General features: G+C 47.8%; 1 protein-coding gene across 8 annotated transcripts in view; it reads right to left on the bottom strand.

Moving 5' to 3' along the window:
• Nucleotides 1-19,143: 19,143 nt before the first annotated feature.
• The window catches only part of MMP17 (matrix metallopeptidase 17), a 78,369-nt gene continuing 76,903 nt past the window's right edge, over nt 19,144-20,609 (bottom strand). For all 8 annotated transcript variants that reach the window (XM_068910695.1, XM_068910701.1, XM_068910698.1 and 5 more), the window contains one exon: nt 19,144-20,130. In XM_068910695.1, the coding sequence (XP_068766796.1) occupies nt 19,802-20,130 (329 nt within the window). In that variant the 3' untranslated portion in view covers nt 19,144-19,801. The remainder of the gene's footprint in view (nt 20,131-20,609) is intronic.

The raw sequence follows: 20,609 nt of genomic DNA on the forward strand, positions 1-20,609 counted from the left end.
CAAATCAGTGTTTTTAGAGGAAGAGAAATGCTGAACTATGAGGCCTGGGCACGTGAGCAAGCTGTGACTTAACAAGATACTGCATATGCCTGTTACTGCCTGTTAATTGATCACACGTCTCTTCTTTATATGGAATGAAATGTGCTAGCTTAAGCCTTTAAAATGAGCTTTAACTTGCATGTGACATGTTATAGGTGCATATGGCGGTAGTGCTGCTGCAGGGTAATTATTTTTCCTCACAGAAATGAGTGCATTGCCACTGGAAAGTTATTCTGGGTATTTCCTAGCCCAAAAAAATGGACAAAGTAGCATGAGTTCAGAGAGAAGTAGCAGGAATCATAGGGTATGGCTTGATTTCAGAGCCCATCTGGACTAAAAGCAGATACTGTATTCATGCAGGTTCAAAAATCTAATTCAAACTCAGACATGTCAAAACAAGTTAAACATCCACTTTCTACAAACAGCCTAATAGCTAAGCATAGTCACCACAATCGTCTGGGCAGAGCAACGTTAACCTGAATGCTGGAATATTTGCCAGATTTATCAGGAAGGAGTAAAGGAGCGAATGTGCAGCGCTTGGCTGAAAATAAGCTCGGTGGAAGGAAGGTGCTTGGGTCCACAAATATCTGTAAACGCTAAAAGTAAGTATTAGCATTAATGGAATTGAAGACAAGCTGTGGGCTGAATTTAATGGAAAATTAAAGTTACATCTCCTAATTTTGTCCATTTCAGATGCCTGTTAGTAAGTTTGATTCTGGCCCAGTTACAACAGTGGCAGAACTGCACTAAAATCATACCAGGATACCTGAGTTTTGAACTCAGCAGTGTCATGTTGCGTTCCTAGAGAGGCTGAACGAGTAAATTCATTTGAAGCCCTGAAAACATATGTAAATTTATAGCAGTGGTGTAAGCTATTCAAGAGTATTTGTTCATGCCTCACTCAAGATCTGCAGAAATAACTTTTCATAACTCTGGTAAAATGCTTTTATCTTCGGGTGGGATCCCCCACTCCCAGCATCAGCTTTTGATCACAGAAACTGGAGACACTCAACTAAGTGACAGAGTTTAAAATCAGCTCCCCACCTGTCACGGTTAGCAACTTCCTCTTATCACACACACCGCTGAATCTAAGATTGAGACATTTAGGTGACATTTAAGCATGGATGGCACAACTGGAAAAAAAAAGAATGTTTTAACTAAGCTGCAAGGAACTCAGAGTATTGACTGTATTCAGTCCTGTTTGCTCTAGTAGAGAGGTCTGGTACTTAGCATCCCTTGCGTACAGGAGAGGGAGACATGCTTTCCACGCACTTCCGTAGCCCTGTCATATTATGTTCTGGATTTATTTACGCTGTGGGCCCCAGTATTGATTCATGGTGTTGGGAGATTTAACTAGCCACTCAATTATCCTGGCAGGCCAGGTCTGAGATGTTTTATTACCCCCCTTCCCACCATACATAACCAGCTCACTGAGCACATTTTATGAATTATTGAAGGCAATTTTTTAATGTACTCAGCAAGGGGCTCTGGCAAGGGGCTTCGACGTTTCCCTTCACATTTTAATATCAGATGCACTTCAGCTGCTGGCAGAGGGCTGCAGGCACTGAAGACCGTACTCGGTGTTCAAATCTGTTAGTGCTCACATCAAGGACCGTTACCTAACCTGCCTGTCAAACAGCTGATTAAATCAAAATGAGATTTGCCATAAATAAGAGAGTCTGCAAATCCTCCACTCACTGCAGTGGATTTGCAGGCTAATTGGAGGCTAACTCTTGCCAAAGCGAGCACTGCCTGTCCTTAAATCAGCAGGTATCATCAGGCACTTCCTTACAAGAGGTGGTGTCCATCACAGATAGGAACAGATCCATCCTCAACACCCTCGGCCTTGCTCCTCACCCATGAGCGCAGCTGGGTCTGTGCCACCCATGGGGCCCCTCTAGTCGGAGCTGCAGAGTCGAAGGTGCATGGGGAGGGGACGCAGACCTCGCTTCTGCTCCCACCTATGCTCCAGGCCCCTTCCAAAACCCACTCAACAGGGTCCTCTGTAGTAGCTTTAATGTGCTTTAGCAAAAGCCGTTGCAGCTATGACCTCTGTGTTAGAAATAACTACTCCCCTCATGGAAGGAGGAGAAGTAGCAACATGTCCCTTGTCTTCCATATTTACGGTCATCCATTTAGGAGGCCAGAAGAAGCCTGCTCAGCCTGCAGTCTGCGCTTCTCTTAGGGAGGGCAGGGGCAAGCGGGGGGTGAGATGGGGGCAGGACTCATGTGGAGGAAACCTCTGGGTTCAAGGAGCATCTTCTCCAGAAGAGAACTGGAAATCACAGACAGAAAGAACGTCTCAGCCCAAGAAAGTGTTTCCAAACCAGTCCAGATGGATAGGGAAATCACATTTATCACCTCAAGCACCTTAAACTTTCTCAAAAGCAGACTTAAGACAGAAAGCACCTATGAACACTAAAAAATATTAGACACCTGCAGTGATTTCCCAGAGCAGCCTGTATCTGCCCCACTACAAATCAGAGGCTTTTTCCTACCTCTAAACCTCCCTGCAGACTGATAGCTTTTTTGTGCCCTTTCTCCACTGGCTTACAGGAAAGAGCAACAAAAGCATGCACGCTTATAGAAACAGCCACCTCTTCCACTGTGACAGGAGCGGGGAAGAGCTGAGGTCCTGTAAAAGGTCTCAGGTGCTCTCAGGTGTTTTGAGCAGCTGAGCTCTCTGGAGTTTGGTCCACAGCACTGCTACCGAGGGGCCGGACCCCTGCCTGGGCACCGCTGGCTCTTTCTGCAGTGCTAACCCAGGATGCTTAATTGCTTTTAGCAAGCTTTCAGCTTACTTTTAAAAGAGAGAGAGGTGTCAGGAAGAAACTGCTGGTAAAACTTTCATCTCGTTAGGACTAACTTGTTTGGAGTTGTCTATATTTTCATGTATACTAGTAGAATATACAATTTTCAGCCAGCATTATGCCAGCCAAGACCTTACTCATACCAGGTAAAGACAGGGGAGAGATGATACTTCTTTTCATGTAGGTAGACGTGTGAATAGCAGTTGTTTAGACTGCAACAGCAAGGAAGGTCCACTGGAGGTAGGACACCAAATGACGAGCTGCAGTGGCAATAAAGGCTCTCTCTCTCCCTGATGTCTAATTGCAAGGTTAGTTAAGGATGGGAACAGCCTGCCGGGGCTGGCTGAGCGCTGTCGTTGCTGCAGCATTTTGGAAACAGGTTAGGCAAACATCTAGCAGGAACAGCACAGACAAGGTCGAGCCACGGCCATCAACAAGGCTGTAACGTTCAGCTCTTGTCCCCTTTCTGTGACACATCTTCGGGGTATGGATTTAGGGCAGAGGCTGAACTCTCTCTCCCTAAAGCCCGGACCCAAGCAGTTACTCCTAACTCAGGCTACCGGACCTTAGAGATCGTTGTCCCATTCTGACTCCTACTGATACAAAGAAAGAGTGCCTGGGAAAACTCTGGCTCTGAACCAGGCTCTTCCTCTGAACCGTTTATCAGCCAGCTTTTTCAACTGACAAGGACAGGCTACTTCATAGAAATGTAAAATTAGGCACAAATGCACAGTGATTCTGGACACTACTGTTGGCAACAGCAAATAGCTGGGATCAGTACATGCATTGCGACACTCCAAAGCAATGATCCCTTGTCCTGGCACGTTCCTAGGGAGCCAGAGAGGGAGAAATTCTCCAGCACGGAAGCCTATAGCAACAAGTAACAGGGAAGAAAAGTTTTCAATGGAGCATCAGAAAAGTTTCTTAGTGTTTGATGTTTTTAAATGCACTTCATGAAGGGGGGGGGGGAGAGAATCACTAATCTGCTAAGATGTCAGACCTGCCCATATCTCTACACCAGCACTTACTGCCCTACAGCAAAAAAGAAGACTTAAAGCGAGGGAGACAGTGAAATAAAGCAGTCACTTATAACCAGAATTTCTTTCCCTCTTTTTGCACATCTCTCTGTGAGCTCTCCCATCAATGAATTCACACAGCAATGGCCTAGAAACACAGTTTGGCTGAAGCACTAGATTGGGATTGAAGATATCTGGCCACAGACTTCCCTCCTGACAAATCAGAGCTATGTTTCTGAACAGTATTTAGTTTAGTATTTAATTCCACTAGATTCCTGTCTGCTCCTCTTTTCCTTTCTCTCATCTGTGTGAATGACAAGGTCTTCAAAGACCTAATTTCTCATAATTATTTCTGTACTTCTCTGATTTTGACAGTAACTGTTAATGCAATAATGATAACGGTTACATCCAATTAAAGATCAGAGATGTATGCGTCTCCGCAAAGCGGCCCTGATGTCATTTGCCCTTTGTCAAATGCGACAAGCTACCGTCACTAGCAAAGCTGAGACAATAAATATCTGAAGGAAAGTAACAGGAAAAAAACCGCTAACCACAACTGAGGAATTCTCACTCCATGGCGAACGCTCCCCAGGGCCAGGTACAAGCCGTATGAGTTCTTCAGCTAATAAGCCAGGTTAACCCCACGGTTTCCCAACAGAGGACTTCATTTTTATTGACGCTGTAAAATGTTATAGGATGCAATCATGATGTATATCGAGGCATGTGGAAGACACCCGTCCCAGCAGTGCTGGGCAAGATCATTCAGAGCTCTGAGGACTACGGAGGTTTTCCATGACTCATTAGATTTTAGTCATATGTTCCATGACTCATGGATTAACCTAACAAAACAAAAGAAAAAAAAAAACAACTATTGGATTGTTGGTTGACAAGAGCCTGTTTAAAATTAACATGGTGTATAAGCCGGACAGCAACATCATCTTTTTGACAGTCGAGAAGCTCATAAGGAGAGTTTTATCCGCTCACTTGTTAACAAGTTACCTCAGCTGAGGTTATGTAATTAGGACAGGACACTTTTTGCAGCTTCTAGGCTTGAATAGCAGTGTTAATATAATCCAGCTACAGAAAACATAACCAGATGCAACAAACTATTTATACTGTTTTATATTTAAATGCAGTTCCCTTTCATGGCAGGGCAAATAAACAAAATTAATCAGGTGAATAAATATACTCCAGAATATAGCCTTAAATGAACTACATGATAAAATACTGTAACTAGGTTAACTGGACCCCTTCTGCCAAAATATTATACACTTGCTTAACTTTATACCAGGAGTAGTCTGCTCTGGAGCTGACCCCATGGACAGAGGAGTCTGAATGAACTCTGGACTTTGCTAATGTGGATTCAAGTTGCTTTGCAATGAATTTCCTAGGAAGCTCTGGGCACGTAGCTTGTCTACCTGTGCAACTATAACTGTATGATCATATTGGTAAATTAGACTGTAGACAGACATCTCTAACCCCGCTACACTTCTGTTCTCTCTGTAAAAAGGGGTGAGTGGAATTGCAGAGCAGAGAAGACGAAATACATTGAGTGCTGCGGGACTTTGTGGTAGATTGCAGTAACAGAGGCCACAGAGGGCCTGGGATGATACATGTTGAACGAGTATAAACTCCAGAGGAGCACAAAGGGCTTGGCCATGGAGGACTTTACAGCAGAAAGCACCCCATTATTTTTAATGTGGAACTGTGTCTCAATCTGACCTTTAACATTTCTGGGATCCTAATGATCTATTTGAATCCTCTTGTATAGGCGTAGTAATGCAGACCTAAGTCCAGGGAGTGGTGCAATACATTTCCGATTTAAAACATCACAGTCATTTTGGTTTAAATAATAACACATCCTGAATTACTCCAGCAACACTGAGTCCAAGTTAATAGAGATTTTCTTCTTGAGAAGCTACAGATGATGGATAAGGGGAAAAATAGGCAAAAATAATACAGTTTAAATGACATGTAGGGGAAAGAGAGGAACACTGGAACTATTTGTTTTAAGAAAGCTGCTTTATTTTTTCTGATGATGACATTACCCTGGAGTTTATAAGATTAGGCTTTGTTTGGCATAACTTCCTTCTCAAGGTTTATGTTAAGAAATAGGTTTTTTTATCAACAATCTTAATCTCTTAAACTAATAGAGCATCTTTCACAAAATAAACTACAAGCACTTCATATTCATCAGGTCATATGTTTTAAGACTAGACTCAGCCATTCTGAGGATCTGGTTGAGGCTAGCCAACACGCTTAGGAAGAGACCTGACTTGAAAGATGTGTGTAACCACTGTGGCATCAGGTTAAGGTGTCACAGAACACGAAATTAAGGCCATAATAAAAAATCTGCTGATACCTTTATGGTTATAGACTGTTACATAAGGCACTGACATAAAACAAGCCATTAGACATGAGTGGGAGGAACAGCCATAGCAAGACGCAAGCTCATTTTCTCCCATGCATACACATGTCACTCTGATCATTGCATACGAATGAGAGCTGGGAGGATTACGTCTTTGTAAATGTGATGTTTAACTTTTCTTACAGTGAGCTTCAGAGGAAGAGTCCCTCTATATCGAAATAGGATACTCAGCTCAACATATGTCCTAACAGCATTTCGGAAAACCCAGAAACAAAAAATACACTAGACGCAATCAAAGTATAAACAACATCTGCCACTGAAAGTCAGCGCTGTCACTGAGGATGGGAGTTGCAGCCCACAGGCCCACCAGCACTAAACCAACCTGCCTAATTTGATCAGAGAATTGCTTTGTGGTTGGATTCAGTTAGCAAGACCATATGCAAATAGGCCCCAGAGCAAATTATACCATTTCACCAACGTAAGCATACCTTACCTGAATCATAGAGGATCTGTTGTTACATAATGAATCAAATGTCTTCCCTGTAATTATTTAGCCAGTTCCCTCATGGTACAGGAGATGCACATGCTGTCTGCATCACACAGGAAATGCCCTGGCTCTCAGCATAGCATCAGCCACATACAGGCATCGCTATGCACCACAGAAGTGGGGAATTATTTAGCATCCCTGCTGATACATGCTAAATAGCACATCACATTCTGGATTTATGCTGGCCATTCATTGCTTTTCTTCAGTAAAGCTCTTGCCAGCTCTTTAACTATTTCAGCTTAAATGCCTCCTCACTGGAGCTCCGGAGGCTGCCAGTGTGAATGAAGAACCATTGGGCTGCTAGACTACCAGGCAGCTGAAATACCTGCCTGATTACCACTGGCAGGGGAGAAGAGGGGAAAATTTCAGGAGAACATGAGTAACGAAGATGTTCTAAGTTCACAGTGTGCAATGATTGTAGCCAGCATTAAACTTATTTTGTAGCTGCACAGAGTCAGTGACTGACTTATATTGCTGGTTTACATGAAGTCTGCTTTTATTTATTGTTATCTACGAAATCAAAAGCCTCTGATGTTTATGCACTAACTTCATTAAAGTGTAATACCTCTTACCATGCAGCTCATTGTAATGGGTTTGCTGCTGTGTACATGTGTTTTCCAGGAAGTTTCTAACTGTACTGGTTGTGCTGATTGCAGGAGCTGTTATCAATCAACTGTTTTTAAAGAGACATTGATATATACGACCTGTTTAATGGATTTGTTTTAAACCTAAATTTCATGTATTTAGGTTAGCAAAAGGAAAGATATTTGGCAAAGTTATCCCCCTGTAGCCTTGTGTCTTTGACCTTCACCAGGGCCAGTGCTAAAGGTCTAAAGATAACGTGAGATTTAGTACTCTGCTACTTCACTCCTCAAATGTGCCAAGCTAGGAACGTCAGGGTCAGGCACAGTTAAGAGTGAATGCAGATAAACTGAATTTCAACATTTCTAATTTGGACAACATAGAATTTACCCACTTTTTATTATGAGCCTGGAATACCTACTTTTTAATACATACTTTTATTACATCTCTGATAAGCGTGACTATCAGGCATCAAACTACGAGCCTAGAAGCAAAACAGAGCTGAGCACTTAGCCAAGCAGGCTACCGGGAGATTCCTCAGCTCTTACATGATCTCAGACGTGGCCTAGGGAGGAGGGAGCTTAAAGAGCCTGCCAAAATTGATCCTTTTTGAAAACGGAGAGCAGCTGGAGCAGGCTGAAACAGTGCTTCTCATCTCTGTTGCATGCAATGAATATGATCAAAAAGCCAGAAAAAGCCTCGTCTCTGACATTAGTTTTTTCTGCAGCTCTTGAGATTTTTAAATTTTCAGTTATCCCAGACAGAGATCATTAAACTTGATTTTGAAATTGAAGGAATTGAAGGAATATTACATATTGTGTAAAATGGAACACTAGAGATCTTTCAAAGTATAGTACAAAGAGAAGTAATTAGCATATTTTAAGCCTGAAGAGTTGTTCCTTTAAGTTTCAGGGCTAATAAGCTCCTGATAAGAAACTTCTGAGCCAAAAAACACATGGTGGGACTAGCAGAAGATGTAGAATTAACTTGAGAAGGCAATCAGCATTTGTCAAGCACAGGAAGTTGTCCACTCCAGACTGATGCTAGCAAAGGCTGGCAGGGCTGTGATGCTTTAAGCATAATAGAGGATCCACAGTACTATACAGAAACGGACTGAAAGCCACAGGGGGGTGAGGACACCACATGCAGCTCCCCAAGCCTGGGCTATCAACACATGCCATCTGGTCAGAGATTAAGTCTTACCACAGATTACATCATTTTTGCAAGAGTTCACAAGAAAAGCACTTGTGCAGCCTACCAAAAAATGGAAAAATTCCCAACTTAGTTTACAGCCAAAGTGTTATCGGCATGTAACACAGAAGTGACCCAACTAGAGTGCAAACTAGTCCCCAGGACAGAAACACCCACTATCGATTCCTCTGTTACGGAATCCTGCTCTTGAAGCAACACCACCACTGAGTTGCATAGAGGCAAGGAGAATCCATAAGCCAAAGCTGCTTTCTTAGGACTTTCTTAGGATATCTCAAACTGCAGAGACTCAGCTCCTGGGAACCTCATGCAGCATCTATTTTAACACGACAAGACAAAGAAAATCTCTGTCATTGCCTTGACTCTTGTTGACTTTGTCCTGTATTAAAACAGAGTTTAACCTACGCAATATTGCCATATTGCTGTAGCCAGGGCATGGGATGATCAGACTTTCAGATTCCCTGTGCCCGGTAGGTTGGCATGTGAAAGCCCATAGGGCTGGATTATACCTTCCCTTTCATTATTACCCTAGTTTTCAACAGGCCCAGTGACAGCAACATAGCTCCTTTTCTGAGGAAGTTCAAACTATATTGTTTCACCCTTCTGCACCCCGGTTTACCACCTGCTGAAGCACTGCAGCCACCCAGATACTAAGAAGTGGAGATGTGAAGCTTATGAATTGTTAGCCAGTTTCTGTCCCAGGCACCAGGGAGGAAATTGGAGGCAGAGCTCCAGGATTCATGGTGAAAACACTGTTCTGCAGGAAATAGCACACAAAGACCAGATGCTTCATTTGACACAGAGAAACTCTGATGACTTTTTTTTTTAAGGCCTTATTTCAGCCATGCTCATCAGTCATTCCTCCAAATTAAAACCCAGCTGCTAATTGCAGGTGTTTCATCTTGGTGAGGTTACGAAGCTAGAGCCAGTATGATGGGAATCCTGCAGTTGGTACCAGTAGACTTTGCCTAAGCTTGTCACTTATTGTCTGAATGGAAAGAGTAACAAGTGAACACAAATATTTGAACTTCTCTTTGTTCCTGGCAGGGCTCTGGCAGCAGACACGTGAGCAGATAGCGTTTGCTTTTGCTAGGGTGGGAGAAGAAATAGAGACAAAGCCTGGCATGAGCTGAAAGCAGCACAGAGCAGAGGCAGATGTTATTTCCAGCGCTTTGCCTACGTGCAAAGGGCTGGAGCACCAGCACGGCTAGTTTTATCACACTAGGATTAGTTGCTTCCTGGAGCCTTATCAGGGTATAGATCAAGGATGATTGTTTATCAGGGCAGAAATTCCAGTGGGCAAATCCTCTGCTTGTGGGTGCACGGGCGGAACTGAGCCGACTACCAAAAGGTCCCAGATCCAAGCAAAAAATCCAGGTGGTCCAAACCTGGGCCAGCCTGCCTTGCTGCAGCCCCCATAAGGGCTGGCAACTCACATCCCTTTTGAAAGAAACAAAGCATTAACCAAGACAAGCAGCACCCTCCAAAATAATAGTGTTTTCCCATCTTTCTTTCAGAGCGAGGGCAGGAACAGCACTGCAGCACGCTGCCCCAGCCATGCAGGTGGCAACCGGGGCTGCAGCTCCCCAGCCTTTGGGGGACCACTTGGTCCCCACCGCCTCCCCATGGACACCGTGGGTGCAGGGATGGCCCGCACCGCTGGCTGCGCCATACCACCAGCAGCCCCTCTCCCTCCATGTATGAGGTGCATCTGTGAGGCCCAATACACAGCGCTGGAGCTGCCTGTAGGGCTAGATTGTCATTATAAGTACTTATAGCGTGGTCACCGGAAATCCATGCAAGATGTTCCCCCATCCCCAAAACGCAGGAGCGGGAGATAAGGTCTTTGTCACCTGCAAACCAAGAGGCCATAAGAAGACTTGGTTTCACTGATAGCGCTAACACAATTTAAGCAGTCCGCGGAAAAACAAACACGGCCTGCCAGCCCGTCGGTCCGCTTCCCTGGCTCCCGTCCCATGGAGGGAAGCCCAAGAGCACTGAGCGAAGGATTTAGAAGAAAGCCGGTGAGTTAACTGCCCTCTGCAGAGGTTAACGACTCACACTTGCGCACGAGCGGAGGCGCAACAATGGACGGCATTGTCTCCCCGGGCAGTTGCTACGTTGGCTCTCGCTCATGCTGCTGGATTTAGCCGGTAAATCAGAAGGGGCTGCTGTTCTCCAATTTAGAATACAAGTCTTTAATTACAGAGCTTGCAATTGATATAAGGGGCAAGATTGGAGTCAATTTTTAATACTTTTCCTACTGCTCACCACACCCTAATTCAGCTTTTTTTTTTTTTTTTTTTTTTTTTTTTTACTTTCCACTGAATTCAGGTTTTTATCTGGAAATTAAAAAAGAGATAGGAAAAAACTTCCTCAGCACTCATGGCTGAAAACAAAAACAAACAAAAAAAGGAGACAGAGTCCAACAGCAAATACAAGAACTCACACTGTTGAACTCCTCCCATTCGGGTTTCTATTGCCTGCGATGAGGACTTCAGTCCTCGAAGGGAAGGACATCATCTCTGCCGCTCTACGCAGAAAGATGAGTTCAAAGAGACACAACAGCTGCACAAGCTGGTGCCCTGCTGCAGCTGAGCGGCTTCTGCAGAGCTGGGAACAGCAACCCAGAACACCCACCTTCGAGAGTCTGCTGGTGTGGTGGATATCCACTGATCTGCGCTTGAATTATTTCTGAGCGTGTACTGGAGCACTTTGCATCTGTCTATGCGAGCATGCTTCAGCAGTTGGGTTCAAGTGAGGCCAGAGTCCTGGCACCTGATAAAGAACAATACTTGCACTTTCTCTCTGCAACGTGGTTACACCCCCAGCAGCTCAAATGCACACACCTGCGTAGTCCAGCTAGTCCAAACAAACTGGAGATAGCAGGTATGTAAACACAAGTGCGTTACAAGGACAGGCAGACAATCACCCGGCTATGCTTTTCGGTGGAATTTGTTTGCAAGTATTTGTTTGCTCGCCCTTAGCGACATAGAAAACTAAGTAGGGAGCAGATGTGAATTAAAACCCTAAATCCTAACGTGCTCACAAGGCTCAGGATGGAATTGGAGAGCTGCTGCACTCCCAGGAACATCGCTTACGCTTTGGGAACGTGCCAGAGAGGAACACTTAGGAGCCTTTAAAACGCCCCTTCAGATATTTGTCAAGCCCATCTTCTCTTGGCCGGCTCCTGTTGGGATCCGAGGAGACAGGAACTACTAAAGGATCAACCTCTCTTGGCAAACACTTGCCAAGTCAGCCTGTTATCCGTGTCACTCTCCAGATGCTTATGGAAAGAGAGAAGTTATCCTTGAATGGCTTTGCCTAGGACCTGTAAGCACACCAGCTAACACAGCGAGGATCGCTGCACTCCGCCTGCGCCAAAGGGACCGGTAGCACAAGGCAGAGACAGAGCCCTGCGCGCGCAGTAACGCAGGAGGCAAGGGAGCCTGGTCTGGCTCCCAGCAGGGTGGACAGCGGTATATAACCGGATTGCCTTTGGCAACGCATGAAAAAGCATATTTCACTTCGCTAGTGAGAAACGGCTCGTGGCAGCGAGCGACAGTTGAGCGGAAGCGCTGGGGCCGTTCCCCTTCGCAGCGACAAAGGGAGCGACGCGAGTTGTGACGCGCTCACAGCGGGGCAGCTGAGACAAACCATGCTTCACAGCTGCAGCGACAGAGCACGCAGAACAAAGTTCTTCCATGATGTCACTGCCACCTTGCTCGACCCAAGGGTTAAGAATAACGTTCAGGCTTCACTGCCTCACGCTGCCAGAATGAGGCTATTTAGAGGCCGACTTTCTAGGGCAGCAGCGAGCTTGCTCGCCTGGCAAGCAGGCAGAAGGAGCGCCGAGAGATGTGCAGCCCCGCTGCCATCAGCGCCCCCGAAGGAGGCAGAGGCCAGTGGGGGAATGACTTCACTCCTGTAAACACAAGAGGAGTGTTTGGCATGTGCTTTGCAGACTCGAATTAGCATGGGCCTTGCAAAACTCTACTCGCCCGAGCACAGCTTTTGCTTAGGGGCTTTCTGATCTCACTTGTTTATCCTGGCTGTACATTTCCATGAAAGCCTTCCAGAGCCAACAGGGATGAAGGAAGTGCGGTCTTGGCAAGCGGCTGTCAGCCCCCTCATTGCTGCAAGCCCCCTCATGAGCTGCAAGGCTCAGCAGCCTACATGAGGCACCGGTGTTTCTTATGGGACTAGGACAGGATCTACATCCAGCTTCCCCTTTCAGGCTACCCTGACACAAGGTTGGCTACCTGTATAACGGCCCTCAGCAATTTCAAAAAGCACATACTGTAAGACAGAGCCCCTCTGCAGACTCAGGCAGTGACCTCAGCCGATGTGGGATGAGCGAGCAGGGCAAGTCACAAGAGTCCTTGACCGAACTTTGCCATCGCTCTATGTAAAGGTTCGTTCACTGGACACATTGTGCTCCTGCCTGCTGCAAGCCCGGAGCTGGGCCTCTCACTTGCATAGCTAGAGTGCCACACCATAGCCTCTGCAAGACCCCCTCACAGGGCCGGGACACCTCCGAGTCCCCCATCACAGCGCCCCATGCCCTGGAAGAGAGACTATGTGATGATCAGGCATGGGAGTGCTGTGCAACCTCTTGCTGAGCACTAGAAATGCTCTCTCCCTGGGAGGTCAAACATCTGCATCCCTCTAGGGCACAGGGCTGGAAAAAGCAGGAATTCACCCCTGTGCGTGGCTGCCTCCAGAGGAAGAGCTAGCTGAGCATCCAGAATTACTGCCAAATTGCCCTGGTCGTCCTTATGGTTTCTTTAGACGTTCTCATTGCAGCTGGGAACTGTGCTGCTGCCCAGCAGGCACATCTGGGCAGAGGCTTTAAAGCAGCAACACAGACATCTGCCAGTCTCCATATCATGCAAATCTCCCTTCTGTAACTGTTCCCCAGCCACTCCGGTCCCACTATCTCCCAGCCTTAAATCCCCAGGTCACACTATCAGAGGTTCACTAAATATGATGTGGGATTTCCAGTCCTCATGACCCAGGGCTGAGATCATGATACCCTGTAATAGGTGGTGGTCACTGGCACTGCCAACAGGGAGGAAGAAGCAGAGGTACAAAGAGCTTTCCAGCCACCAGTGCCTGCAGAGCTCCAGGATCTTCTTTCCAAAGAGAGAATTGACTCCAGTCTGACCTGTGCATTTGTGATGAGGAGTAGAACTCCATGGCAGCCGAGGAGAAGAAAGGACAGATGAACGCAGCAGGGGAAAGAGGGAAGGTTAAAGCAGGTAATTGCTGTAAAACACTGAGCCTTTCACTTCTGTATAATCAGAAAAATAAGAGTAGTTAAGAGCCTGAGGTTGAGCACAACGATGACATTTCAGATAAGTTCTAACACAGCAAAGCAAATAATTGGGACAAAGAGTTACCTCTGCTTGCGTGGAAACCCCTCCCCAGGAGCTCTGTTCAAAGGCAGGGTTTCAAGGTGCAACCACTGTTTCATCACAGCAAGCGCTCATTGGCCAGAGTTGCTCCATTACCTGGCAACTTCAGAAACAAGCAAACACGTCCCACAGCACTCTCCTTACTGACGTCCAGGCCCTGATGTGTGCTGTGTATAGCTGCCATCTAAGTCAGCTTGGGGTAGAAGGCCAAGTTCCCAGAAACAGAGGAGTTGCAGGATGTGAAGCGGGCTTGCTGCTTGAAGACAAGTCATAACGGACAAGTCTCCACATGAAGACCACCCCCTCACCATAATTTTCTTCTTTCCTCCAGACAAAACTAGCCATAGATCTAGAACAGGCATTATTTTCTTCAAACCGGCAAGGCAGAGGAAGGTGACATTATCACCAAGTTGCCACGTAACAACCAAGCTCCCTGTCCTACTCCACAGGGAAAGCACATACCAGGGACCCTCCTTCAGGCTTGGCTATTTCCACAGCACAGCAGATGTGGCAAACAGAACATTTCCTTTAAAACTCAGTGGAGGGGCCCCTGCACACACAGAGAGGCTTCTGCAGTCATCAGCTGTCCTCCCCCAAATCTCTCCTTGTTCTGAGGGACAAGGCCACACTCAATGTCTGATCTCAAGCACAAGAGATCCTCTTGCTTGCAGGGTTTCCAGATGCAGAGCACATTGGTTCAGTTTGGCTTGTCAGATGGAGTAGGAAGGCCTCTCCCTTGGATGTGCATTTCCTCACATGAGGTCCAAGGACAAGTTACCACACTCCAAGCAGCACAATCCATAAATCTTCAGGCAAATCCTTGCAAAGCTTGTGAAGCTTTATTGTCGCCACAACAAAGTGGCCTCATGGTTAATGCAATGGGCCAGCTAGTCCCCCTGCCAAACCATGCTTGCTGGAAGTGGCTCTGAAGGGGCAGACTGCTGTCCCAGGGAAAGCCAGGCCTGGGTCTCATTTTTTGATTGTTTTGAGTGTGCAGTCAAGCTCAAAGCCATTTAAAATGACAGGTCCTTCTCTATCACCAAGCACAAAGCCCAAACTGCTCTGATGAAACTATCTAGCTGGCAACCTGGTGCCAAGTTAGGGTTTCACTGTTGACAGGGTAAAGAAATCCAGCCAGAAGTTTATTTATTATTATTTTTAAACTGGGACCAGAAGTTTGGGTGGAGGACAGGGAACTGCTCTGGCAGTTCTTGTAGTAATTTTGTTAGTACCATGAAGCCAGTAATCACACTGCAGAAGAGCCAGAGACAGCTCCTCTGTTTCCCAGTTTACAGTCTTAGCACATCCCTACAGGAATCCCCCACACTACCATCCAGCTTTAATACTCATTCCTATTTTTAGCCTAAACATCCCTAATGGACCCTTCCTCTACCATGTGCTGCTTACTTCCAACTCTCCTAAAGCCCTCCTGTGGCTTGAGCCAACTCCATGAGGGCCAGGCAGCTCCCCCATCAAGAAATTTCACAGACAAGCAAGTGACCCACAGCACTGAGCTTACCAGGAACTACTGGCTCACAGAGAGCCAGGATCAGCCACCTTTCCTTGGACAAGGTATCTCCCTGGCTGGCTGCTGCTGCTTAGGGCAGTGCTGGCTTAGCACCTGACTCCTACACCACACTCACCTGGCAGCAGGGCCTAGGCCAACTCTGACACTTACCTGCTCCTAAACCACCATCTGCAAAGGAAGGGTGGCTCCACCTGGGAGTCATGGCAAGGCAAGCAGGTCTCTAACCCCGTGCTGATATGGTGCATCATGCAGACAAGCTGCACCTGAGCCACAGGGCTAATCCCTGTCCCCTGCTCCTCTGGCCCAGCTATGCACAGGCATTTTCTTATTAAAATTGGGGGTTGGGGAAGGGTGAGAAATCTCATTCTTAGTAAATCAGACGGTTGCATTTTAGAAAAGCCCTTTGGATTACAGGCTGAGCATTGCTTTCTGGCTGTGAGGGGGTTGTGGAAGACAGGAACCTTTTATAACACAGATGCCTATTGTGCTTCGAATTTGCAAGTAAAGATGAGTCCCTTCTCAACAACTTTATTGTGTGTCTTAAGATGTTAAATACCAGGCCTCATCTAACATATATATTTTTTTTTAATCCAGGCATTTCCATGACTTTGTCATGTGAAAACTGCTCCTACCCACCTTACTCTTTTTTTCCCTTCTCCTTTTCTTTTTAGCGACAAAACAGAAAGGGCCTCAAGGGCTGGCTGAGCCTGGGGAGGAGTGGGTTGTGAAAGCCAGGAAAAATCCCGACTGAGGCATGGGAACCAGCCCCAGCAATGAGCACAGCTGCTATAAGATGAGGTTTTCAGCTTTAAATATTCATGGACTCGGGTGGCCAAAGCCCCCCACTTTAAAATCCCATCTGTCCTGCTACATTGGATAAGTATTTCAACGTTGCAATAACCTCACAAAGTTCTCTGAGAATTTAAAGACTTGGAAAATAGCCAGACTCAGTTTGGAGGGTATAAGGCACCACATGCAATATAAATACGATGCTCAGGGTTTTGGGGTGGGGTGTGGGGGTGCCGGGGTTAGTTTGTCTTTTTCAGCTAATACTAAACACGTTATTGTGGAGAAAAACTGATACAGCAATTGTAGGTAGGACGAGAGGAATTCCTCCGCAGGGCTGGTGCCAGGGAGCTCGGCAGCGGAGCAACAGCAGTATTTTGGAGTACAGAGACCACATTCATGTTACGCTCTCCCTGTGCATCGCTATGAAATGTTAATATCCTCCTGCAAGCGCGCCTTTCAGCGGGCCTCTGCGGGCGCCGGCGCAGGCATTGGGGAGGCTGCGAGCGACCGTCTCTGCTGGCCTCCCGTGGCCGCGCCGGGAACGCCAGCGCTGCCCTCGCGACTGCGTCGCCCCGGCCGTTGCCAGCTCCAGCGGGTCCGGGGCCCGGGACCCGGGGTCTCGGCATCGCCAGGCGCGCGGAGCCCGGGCGCCTTGCACAAACTTGTTATGTGCGAGCTGGGCCGTCTGGCGACGCTCAGCCTCCGCGTCCCCGGGTGCGAGCCGAGGAGACGCGTCCTACCCGTTATTGGGGTGCCGAGAGCGTCGGCGGTGGCCGCTCGTGCTTCACCGACAGCGTCGCACCAGCGCAGCCCCTCCGCGCTGCAGCCCCTCTGCCAGGTGCCCCCCGTCTGCCCCCGGCCCAGGGAAAAGTGCGGTCAGCCACGCTTTGGGAGAAAAACCAGCAAAGGCCAAGTAGGTTCCCCGAGTACCAAACCTACGTACAGCTCAGAGCATCGCACGGGAGGCGTGAGCCAGGCGCGCTAGCCCTGCAGGGCCGTGCCGAATGCCGTCCCATCGCACCCACCCCGGCCCCCTCGCGGCCCTCCATCTCCTGGCTGGGCTGTGCGGGGCGCGAGGTTGGGCCCGGGCGCCCTGGCGGAGGGACGCCTCCCCGCAAGGTGCTAATGACCACGGTGCCTTTGCGCTGTGGACATCTGCTCCCAGGGGCGACGGCTCCACGGGTCTCTCGGAGTCAGAGGCGGGATTGCAGCTCATGGAGACATCCCCAACCCGGCGAGTGTGGTCACCGGCGCCGCGGCAGCACAGTCTGCGAGGGGCAGCCTTGGCACAGTCTGTAACGGGTAACCACAGGTTTTCCCTGCAGCTGGACAGTCTGGATCTTCCTCTGTTATTGGGATAAGGATGTTGGAGGTCTCCGTGAATGGCTCGGTATTCACATATAGGTTAGTTATTTGCCAACAGGTTAGGTTAGGGCAAGGTTTCCTGCTCTCTGGTGTGCTGACAGTGGCTGATAGTCATGGCAGAGTAGGACATCCCCGATGCCAGCAGGGAAGGACTGGGGACAAGGGGGCTCTGCAGTGAATTTGGCATAATATGGTTACACCGCTGTGGACGGTGAAGCGACTGTGCACCCTACTGCTCTGGTTTGTACTGTTTTGTATACTGAATTCAATGAGACGTTCAACAAGATATTTATCCTCTATATGGAGGACAACTGTCCTTCCCTGCCTCCCCTGTCAGACCCCGAACTTAAACTTTGGAAGATGTGAGTGTGGATGTGGGGGTGTCCATCACAGCTCATGACACCCAGAGATGTTACTTCAGCCTCCATTTGCACAACAGTGAGCATCCAACGTGACGGAGGGGGCCACCAGTCCTTGTCACAAGAGAAGGCTCTTTAGTTGGCCTGGAGAACGTGTGGACGCAGAGTTAGTCACACCACCACCTCCTCTGATTTCCAGGTGCAGCTTCTGGATATTTCCCTTGTGGAGGAGAATCAAAAAAAAAAAAAAAGAGAGAGAGAAGAGCATCTTTCCTGTTGGAGAGCAGGAAATGGGGCCTGTCAGTGCCGGTTTTGTCACCCAGAACCCGGCTGGGACCAGGGCTGCTTCCAGATACGCAGAGCCCAAGCTCTCTGCTGCCCTTCATCTAGCTGGTTCTGCTGGGGGCTTCGCACTAGACCGAGGCCAATGGCAAACGCCCTGGTTGGCACTGGGGAGAGTGGAGCAGCCTTGGGTCCCAAAACGACACTGCATTCAGCGTCTGGCACAGAGAGAGGCAGCAAGGAGCCATGGTGGGAGCTTAAGGAAGCTGGGCAGAGAGGAACAGTATGTCCCAGAAGCTGCTGCCAATTTCTCCCCTTTAACACCCCATGACAACACTAGATTGGCCTTTTCAACAGCTCTATCACGGTTCCTTCCACAGGATCTCACTTGCTCCTCTCAAGGCCTGTCAGTTGCCCAAATTATATTTCAGAAAATGGATTAGCAGTGAGAAAATGGCCAGGAGCATTCTAACTCAGCTCTTCTGTCACTCTCAACTTTGGCTGAGTTATCAAGAAGAGTTTCAGGCTAACTGTGCAGCATCCCTCCCCCACTCCATCCCATTCACCACAATGCAGCCAGGCATGTAGAGTCACGAATGAATGAGATTCATCTTGGTTCAAAACGTAAATCAAGCTGAAACAGAAACTCCACGAGCTGAGAAGTTCATGTGCATGGTTGAGACTGGTTTGGTGGGTATAATGGCATCTCTGGCATGGGCTGCACAGAGCAGGTTTGCTGCTTGCATAGAGATAAGGCTGCTCCTGACCTTGGGTTGTCAGCACCCTGCAGAAGGTGGCAGACTTGATGTGGCAGATGACTGTGAGATCTGTGTATAGGCAGCCAAGGTTTATTAGATAAACTCTTAAATTCAAATGACTTAGATACAAAGATAAGTTGCACTGCCTTCTGAAAGGCAAAGGTGTTTCTGACCCATAGATACAGGTTATCTTGACACCAGTTACCACAGCAGATCTGATAGTAAAATGATCACCTTGCAGTTAATCTTAGTGGAGCCAAAGTTTCTTTCTACCCAGTACATCCAATAGGATGTGTACATTGTGTCATCAAATATCAGCGTAACTACTGCGTCTCTCCTCTAGCCCTGCTGCCCTTCCTCCCAGGATATTGCCATCTCTCTCACCAGTATCTATTCTGTTCACAGTCGCTCTCCCCTCCCTTATTTGCCGTTTCCAAACATTCAAAGCAACACATCTCTATGGAACATTTCTAAATTCAACATTAGGCTGCTCTCATCTTTAACTGGATGGGGGAATAAGAAGGTGCAGAACTCAAAATCTGTTATTAGACCTTTAAACTAAAATTAAAAAGAAAAAAAAAACACTGTTCACTTCTCATGGAGAATTCAAAACCTCTTCTGGTATGTTCCTAGGAATGTTTTCTTCTGCTTGCAACCGCGTCGCATCCTGGGATTTTATCCACCTCCCGTCCCTGTAGCACTGTGGTGTGGTCCTGTCCGTGTGATGAGATGTCATAGAGCTGCGCACATCCGTGCTGCTGTCCACATGCTCGTCAGTATAAGGCTGGCCAACAGTCTGAGCACAGGGCAAGCCTGGAGGGAATCGGAGGATGACGTGCAGGAGCAGACCTCGTAGCCATTTTCTGACCGGCTCTCATCATGCTGCCCTGGTTTTGAGCGTGCCCCAGTCCTGCTGCTCCCTGCTGCTTCTGGGGAGTCCGACTGCATGTCGCTGCACACCAGCCAGTCTCTAGCAATGGACTGGGGATAACCAGCCTCGGCTTCCATCTCACTGTCCAGCACTTTCCAGTACTCCTTGCCCCTGAAGAAGTAGCTTGCACCTGGGAAAAGAAACCAAAACCCAAAGGCAAGATTAGTGGACATGGGCAGTCTTCCAGTGGAAACCACACAGGAGCATCTACAGCAGCAAAGGAGCATTTACACCCTCAGCTGAAACACAAGGAGCAGAGGCATGTGCAATACTGCTGCTTTTTGCCAATACCCTCTATTAGTACAGTGGCCGGTGGTAGGACGCTCTCGAAGATGATGATGCCTGCCTGCCTGCCTGGGATCTCACACACGCGCCTGAGCCAGACAGGAGCCACAGGACGGATGGGAAAGGGCACGGGGTGGTGAGATGTCAGCTCTTTGCTGGGATGTCCCACAGCAGAGGCATCCCACTGGCACTGAGGGTGTGCGGGGCGAAGAGCCTGCAGCCATCCACAGATACATGTACCCAGTGACTCATACACATCTCTGAGTGGCCCTCAGTGGACGGTCTGGTAACAGAGCATGATAAAGTTGAAGGCGGCTTCACGTA

This window comes from Struthio camelus, chromosome 17, assembly GCF_040807025.1.
Source record: "Struthio camelus isolate bStrCam1 chromosome 17, bStrCam1.hap1, whole genome shotgun sequence".
NCBI lineage: Eukaryota > Metazoa > Chordata > Aves > Struthioniformes > Struthionidae > Struthio > Struthio camelus.